At 40.1% G+C, this 8,014-nt stretch overlaps 1 protein-coding gene across 11 annotated transcripts in view; it reads left to right on the top strand.

The window, feature by feature from the left end:
• LOC126529268 (uncharacterized) overlaps positions 1-7,388 on the top strand; it is a 45,540-nt gene extending 38,152 nt beyond the window's left edge. For 10 of the 11 annotated variants that reach the window (XM_055069728.1, XM_055069734.1, XM_055069726.2 and 7 more), the window contains 3 exons: positions 254-327; positions 2,857-2,958; positions 7,150-7,388. In XM_055069728.1, the coding sequence (XP_054925703.1) occupies positions 254-327; positions 2,857-2,958; positions 7,150-7,307 (334 nt within the window). In that variant the 3' untranslated portion in view covers positions 7,308-7,388. Of the gene's footprint in view, positions 1-253; positions 328-2,856; positions 2,959-3,633; positions 3,690-7,149 lie in introns of those variants that run through there. The other variant, XM_055069731.2, reaches the window with a different exon arrangement.
• The last annotated feature ends 626 nt before the right edge of the window (positions 7,389-8,014 follow it).

Consider the following 8,014-nt stretch of genomic DNA (forward strand, 5'->3'; position numbering starts at 1 on the left):
ATGAAGTATGAGCCTGAGGCAGGTGTTAGCAATGTCGTCGCACCATGAACAACGAAATCTACGATTTCGTTGTTATTGCCATCGTTGTTACATGCCATGTTCGTTGTTAATTTCGTTGTTACATGTTACATGTTCGTTGTTACATGCCAATCGGCATGTAATGCGTTACTATGAACGAAGCGTAACTTGAACAGTGCCTAACAAAATACATGCAGCTATCCTTTGTCTTTAAATCATTTGAATTTCGTTCCAGAGAAGGCTGGGTTGACTTCCAGGTTACTAGCATACGTGGGATGACGAGCGTCGATCTGAAGACCATAGTAGGGAGTAAGAATCATAATTTTGATAAACTTTCTTGCTTTATGAAAGCAAAAAAATACGTTTGCCATTTGTATACGGTTTAAGATCTTCCGCATAGTGTAGCAATAAGAAACTTTGATCTTACGCTCCCTTTCAAAATTTCTTTTTTTTTTGAAATTCGCGCTTTCGTGGTTACTGAAACAAATGGTTTGACATTTTCAGTTCAGTTTAAAAAGCGATGCTTTATATAACTAACTAACTGTAAAATCTATATTCCAGACCGCCGTACACATTATCAGTACTTCTGAATGCAGTTACATTCTTGGAATGACCTGTTCGTTGAATAGAATTTTCATTAGCTTAACCTGCACCAAATATAACAGGATTTAAATTGACAATGCTGCACTTGAAGATGTAGCACTTATCAGGATGACAATCGACCATGCCCAGGGGTAGGGCCCGCAATGTTGTTTGAAAAGAACGGTACCTGCTTCACTATCTCGCAGCAAGGCAAGCCCAAAATAGATTCCCAGTACCATGCAAGATCAGGACGGACCTCCCCTCCCCCCTGTACCCTGTACTCCCACCTGTGCGTAGGTAAAAACATCAGTCGTGCGGATGCTACTCGTCTCTGAGACCGCCAATTGAGATTCATATCAAAAGAACATTGTCCAAAAATCGCGTCTGGTCACCCCGTGTTCCGGCAGAAATATTCGAAATGCAAAACGCCTGTGTTATGACGGTGCAGAAACTCTTGACTTAATGGCAAGAGTTTTTGCGAATAGAATGTTGCACTGAGAGTAAAACTTCAGGTTACAACTATGAATTTTTTCATGTGGTCATAAGCTGCGACGACGCTTAGATTTTAGAATAATCTATCGAGCTGAAGTCACTGCGCAAGGAGCGTAAAAATTGTTGGGAGCTTGGTTTAGCACAGAAAAGTAATATTCGTTCTCGCAGGTTGAGAACAAAGAGTAAACTGGCTTCAGTGGTGGTGCTCCTGTCGGGCAGCCATCTCACCTTCCAAGAAAGAGCAGGGGGAAATAAAGGACCCCCACTCAGAGGGCAGGCGAGGTAATTGAGTTTCCCAGAAGTGGGGGACAAATCACAGTCACAGGTGATCGCTACAAAATAAAGTGGAGCAAATGTCAAAAATTTTGCAGGAGAGCAAAGAAATAATCCAACTGATGTTTACGGTGTTTTTCAACTGTGCACCACAATATCAAACCTGAAGTGCTATATTCACTGCTAGCTTGATTTAGACACAAAATCTTTTTCTTTCTTTCCCAACTCTAAACTGGTTCTCTGGGGTCATGACATTGGTGATGAGCCTACTATTGAAAATGACACATCACTGCTGAAGCGCTTCAGAAAATGTAACTTCCAAGGAAGTTTTCAGCAATGGAAGATGAAAGCAAACCTGTGTTATGTTTTTAAGAGGGAATATATTTAAGGTGACCGCATTGGTGTGAGAAAGTTTCTGACAGAATTTTCAATGAGTACTGCGATGAATTAGTATCGACGTACAAAATTTTTGAGATGACATGTGTCACCTAAATTTCAAATTTTTAATCAGACAAATTTCGCATTGGTGCGCATGAATTCAGTACATTACATTATTTGCAAGTGTGAGTTTAGCCACAATGGCATTAAATTTGGCAAAAGCATGTCACCTGCGAAATTGAGAAAGTTCGCCCCGTTTTAGTCTTGTCGTTGTTAGAACGGGCATTAAGAGTGCTCGCGGTTATTTATCTTCGTTTAGCAAACCATGTGCTGACTCTTAAATATGGCACTTCCTGACCAGCCCACAGCAACAAATGACATTTACGTACAGAGTTTCAAGATTAACTAGTCGTTCTTGCACATTTGGCGAGAGACTCCATTAGGCTAGTGTAACTGATTCGCGAAGTAGAACGACGAGCCGAGCTGGAAAATGCAGACAAGAGATTAGTCACGGTGAATACATACAAACTTATCCAAGTCACAATAATTATATTAAGACCCCCGCTATATTATTATGGTGAGGATGTTAGGTGCAGAAAAATAGTTTTTGTCATCATTGTATATATTCGGTAAATGCTGCAATAAACAACATTCACATACAGGAGGAAAACGCGCTTTTAGGAGAGGCGCCGTAAGCATGAATCTCCCTATGTTGAAGTCAGACAGGCATTCGAATTACAGTAAAAATTGTAGGTTTTATATTTTGAGCATTATGTTTTGGCGAAAGCTCTTTTATTTGGCATGTGCAACCACAATGAGAAATGCTCAAAGTAGAAAAATATTTGGCGCAGATCCTTGGCATAAAGCACCGAAATGTGTGGTGAATATTTCTCGTAGGAGAATTAACGAACCTTGCACGTTTTGGTTCGTTAATATGGAATAGTGCGTCGGTTAGATGAGACAAAAAAATTTCAGCTTACAAGAGAGCTTGCACATTATTACGTAGTGAATATTTATACGCGCCACAACTGTACAATTTATACAGCTGGTTTTTTGTATAAATTGAAGGAACTTGTGGACTCTAACAAATAATTTAGTGCATTTTATTTCCAGTTGAGCCAACCGATGATGCACCAGAAGAGTTTCCTCATACTTACCTTGTGTTGAAGGCTCAAAGAAACTGTCTGCTTGTCTCATATGGTCAATCAAGTAATGGTAAGAGTTTTGCGGATCCTGTGATCACAGTCGTAGTGATTCTTTGATATACAACAAATCATCCAAAAATTGTGCTAGCTAGTGGAACGAGTGCGATCTTATGGCGTATTGTACGGCGTGACCCATATTTCGCTACTTCCTTTACGCTAACATGTTTTCTGCGTGGAACATAATTATGCTCTTGGTGAGCATATCATTTTCATTTAAAAGGGATGCGTAGGGAGTGGTTAATAATTTGAGATACTCAATCAGCAAGGCAAGAACTTCGACTCCCCATTGTCATTTCTGCGGTGTGTTGTGGAGTAGGGAGCTCTACACCGGCGATGCAGGTGGCCTCTGGCCAAAATGTGGACTCGCATAGACGGTTTTTTCCACTGCTAGCACCGAGACGAGTGGTTCTGACGGAGGTGTGGAACTACGCAGAGCACACAATTAATTCAGTAACTGTAGCTCACCTGCGAATGATTGCTCTTACGTCCTTGGATTATGTTCTCATAGCACTTGTGCATCGTCCCCGACAGCTCTGGAAAAGGGCTGATAGTAGGCTATGATAGGCCTAGCAGCTTCTGCAATTAATTTTTCTGGACTTCTGATACCACTAGGTGTGAATATATGTTTTCGTAGTTCATGAAAGCTCTAGAAGTTTGTAATTAACATAGTATTTGCTCCCCCTAGATCACATCCAATTGGCCTTTCCTGAAGAATATTTGCAGTAGTGACGGTGTCGGTAAGAAACTGCGCCGCACTTTTGTGAATGACTGCGTACGAAACCACTGAACAAAAAGGGTCGAACTCTCCATGGTATTCTCTTTCAAGTGCTCGTCGCCATTCGCCCGATGTCTTTTGCAATATTATGCGCGGCATCACAGTGGTGCAAAATTTCTTCTTACGAACAATTCTAATTTAAGACCTTCTTGTGAATGCGGCTAATTTTCTTTCGCATCGTGAATGGAGTACTGCGCTTAGCTTTCTTCCGGACATTTTTTTTAATGATACACCCTCCACATACTCGCAATGCACTCGTACAGCATCAGCATACGAGCTCGTGATTAGCAATGACAACTGTTATAGTCGTTATGGCGCCAGAGTCAATTCTCAGGGCGTCAGGGGCATCATTCACAAAATAAAAATAAAATAAAATAAATCATTCACAAAATAAATAAAACTTCCAGCCAATCCTTATGCTAAATTTAATGTAATAAAAAGCGGCAAAATATACCCAAAACGAGTGACGAAGGAAAAGCTTTGTGAATACGACCCCAATTTTTTACGGTTCACATCGCATTCGCACATGCCATCTTGCGGGCGCAGGTAAATATCCATTACTGCACTACGTTTATTCAGTGATTGCTAGTGCTATAGTGTTGCAATGTATCGAACCTGACTTTCATGCCTTAAAAATAGGGTGTCATGGAAGTTGTTATGCGCCTACGGAGTGCAACGGATAGTCAATCTACGTCGTACGGTGTACACGAGCTGCAAATGTGAAATGATGAAAGCTTGTCCTTTTTTTACTTCTAGGAATTACTTGATGTATAGACTGACCCCATCATACACGAGATTTCTCACTAATAAAACAAAAGTTTACACAAGCGACATACGCACGTGTAACAGACCGTCTCTGACTGCCGCGCAGTCAATTTTGTATCATAATGGCGCACCGTAAGTGCGACACCAGGCGGCATCACTATCCAACATTTAGGAAACTTCTGTTGTCTTAAACCTCACTGCTTTCAGGATATGGCTCACGCGATTTATCAATTCCGTCTCTGGCTGTGTAGATACCTCTTATGATATTTCGTATAGTGATGCAAAGATATACTTAAGGAAATGCACATGTTGTGAGGTAGAATAAATGATGCGCGTTAATTGAAGAAAAATAACAATATTTCTTACAGGATCAACAATTTTCTACGACAAACAGAAGTTTTCTTCAAGGGGACTTGTACTTATTTCAGTTGTGTGCTTGTTGTGCATTAAAAATGACAGTCGCAACAGAACTTTGTTGACGTCGTCTCCCCGTCTAAGCGCCTATAGTCTGATAATGCAAGTCGCAACTCTGAGTTGGAACATTTGGAATTGTCAGAAAAGTCATTCACATGTTTCAGAGGGTTTCGTTGAGCTTTATGAAACACATGCACATACCATTCTTGGCTCCGAAGCGTCAACTAAATTTTATTATGATACAGCGCTAGTGTCAGTCAAGTGACACTAGCGACAGAGTGCTAGTGTCAAGAGAGTCAATCAGCAATATCCCAGTCCATCGGAATGAATATTATTTCAAAAAAATTAAACTACATGTGCAAGAAAATTCACACAATTTGACAAGGCTGTCGCAAAGAATGAAAGAATATTTTTGTAGAAAACTCTGCAAGAGTTTTTATGATCAACAACACGTCTAAAAATGACTATCTTATATCTTCCCACAAATATTGATCTTTCTGGTGCATTTTTGTGGCTACAATAAGTTCCATTATACCGTTGGAAAGTCTCATATAATGTAATTTCTCAATGAAATTTAAATGTACAATTAAAGGGTAATATTGTGAAATGTGTTATCAATATTTTGCAACAAATCATGCTGATAACAACATAATATATACAATGTTGCAGTGAAAAGACAAAAATATAATCAAAATCTAATTCTGTGCTCCGCCTAACGGGCCATTGCCTACATTACATAAAATTTTACAATGTTTAAACACGTAAAGCGTAGCAGCGACGAACGATGTTTCTTGCCAAATGAAAACTGTCCATTTATGTCACGAGTGCCAACTCTTATGCATAATTTTTTCACTCATTTCTACCTGGCAAATGAGAACTCCTGTCATAACTTATTAGCCACTGAAAATAAGAAGCATAATAGCGCAACATTTGGTTAATGTATTAGTGGGTGTTAGAAGTACGTTATTCCTGAATTGAAAAAAAGTAGAATTGAATAAAAGAAAAACAGTTTATGGCTATCAGGGTTGGTTTTCAGGATATACACTGCCCTAAATTGAAATCCCATCAACTTCCCATTGCCATCCGAGTCAGCACCACCAGTAGCACCCAAGTAATTACATGAAGACGCAGCGTAATAGTGTGATTGACGTCGTTCCCACGAAAATTCCTTTACTGGAGTGCCTATGGCCTTTGCGATCACTGTGTGCACATAATTAGGGACTTGGTTAACTTGCCTCCACTAGGCAAAAAACAATCGCTGAAGAATCCCGTGCCTGCCGGATCACGGTACAGACTGAACTACAAGTGAATAAGAGCGTCGGTAGCCTTGAAATCTGGTGTGACACTCGAAAACCACCCCTTGCTCGCGCACAATGGTTTTAGGAAATACTGTGGAATGCAGCAGTGTTACCACATGTCGTTAGAGTATACCTGCTTCTTTTTTATGTTTTCTTTACTTGTCACAAGCTGGTAATTACTTGTTTATGGAGTCTTAGCCCCGTATTCAGTAATGCATCTTAAGTTGAAGTCCACGCTTGACTTGATTTAAATGGTGATTGTCGTGAACACGCCAAAGAAAACGCAACGAGCGCCTTGGACACGTTGACGGCAGGCGCCATTTAGATCTAATGGAGCATGAGCTTCAACTTACAGTGCACTGTAGAATACGAGAGTTTGGCTTGATATCACAACAGTGAAGTTGGTGCGACCCATGATTTTAGATGTAGAACAGTGCTGTCGATTGCCAAAATACACTGCGCAGCGGCATGAATAATTCTGCACCGGCAGTGAGTTTTGTGATGTTCAGAATGTCAGTGTAGCAGCGTATCGAAAACAAGAATGACTTTTCGTAGTATGGCTACAAGAACTGTATTATTTGTTCCCCGTCTCACTTTGTCACTGCGATATGGCACAATTTGTTTAAAAAGAAACAGCTATTTTAAGGTATTGTGCTTTTACGCTTCATACCAGTTTTCAGTAGAGGCTTTAGTACGAGGTATTGTTGCTTGTCTTGAGTGCATGGATTAACTGTTTATATGTCCCGGATTTTTTCGTTATTGTAAGTAGTTTAAATAAAGTGCTAATCTCGAGGACCACGTAGGTCTGACTATATCAGCGACCTAAATTGGTTTTTGTATAGATAGCCCATAAAAACTTGTCAGCAGATTATTTTCTGAGCCTGTTCCCTTTTTCAGTGCCCACTGAAGGTTTCTTATGTTTTTGAGTATCGCTTACTGCTGCTTTCAGGAACGCAAAGGTGTCTGCTGTGGGGATTATCTGGAAGCCATGTTAGCAAACAAACTCAATGCTATAAGGCGCTCAATTCATTTTGCGCTCCAGACATATACGATATGACGGAAACTGCCAGTTCATGTCAGCAATACGATCTTAATGAAGACACGTGAAAAGAAAGCACAGCAGTATGAGAAAAAACATTAGCACCACGTCCACCAAATTGTTGAAAATAAAGAAAAACCTTGTCTTTATGCCCACAGCATTCCTATAGCATGATCGCAATGCTACTCTCCCTGCTAGGGATATGATGCATCATTGTCCCGGCATCACGTAACATCTACTATTTCAAGAAATAGCTTGCACGAAAGATGCGGAACGCGTAGACCTGTTTAATTCTAGACGAAATTGGCTGGGAGCACAAGCCGCGTAAGAAGACATAAATGAATGACAGCGCTAAACAAAAGCAAGAAAGAACTGAAGGTTACACCTACTAAGCTTAGTCAATTTGTTATTCGTTGAAGAAAGCTTTTCATAAAAATATTTAATAATATAGCAAGCGGAATCATATTCAACATCTTTGTAAGTTCCAGTATCAGTGTTCGCAAAGTTGTAATACCGTTTCCATCGCGCGCAACGCAGCTAAGGTAACGTAAGCTTCTCTCATTGCTTGCATTGCCGACAAGAAATATTCCGTCATTGATGAAAGAATGATATGGTTATGAGTAGCGTGTTGCAAATGTTTTATAAATGCTTTTCTAGGCTCGCACTTTCATGTTGAAAATATTCATGCAATGCTTTCATGGAAGGTTCCAAATGTCTGAACCTATTTACCACAAAACAAGCTAAGTGACTCGTTCTTGCACACGAGGGTTGCAAT

Source organism: Dermacentor andersoni, chromosome 8 (genome assembly GCF_023375885.2).
Source record: "Dermacentor andersoni chromosome 8, qqDerAnde1_hic_scaffold, whole genome shotgun sequence".
Lineage (NCBI taxonomy): Eukaryota > Metazoa > Arthropoda > Arachnida > Ixodida > Ixodidae > Dermacentor > Dermacentor andersoni.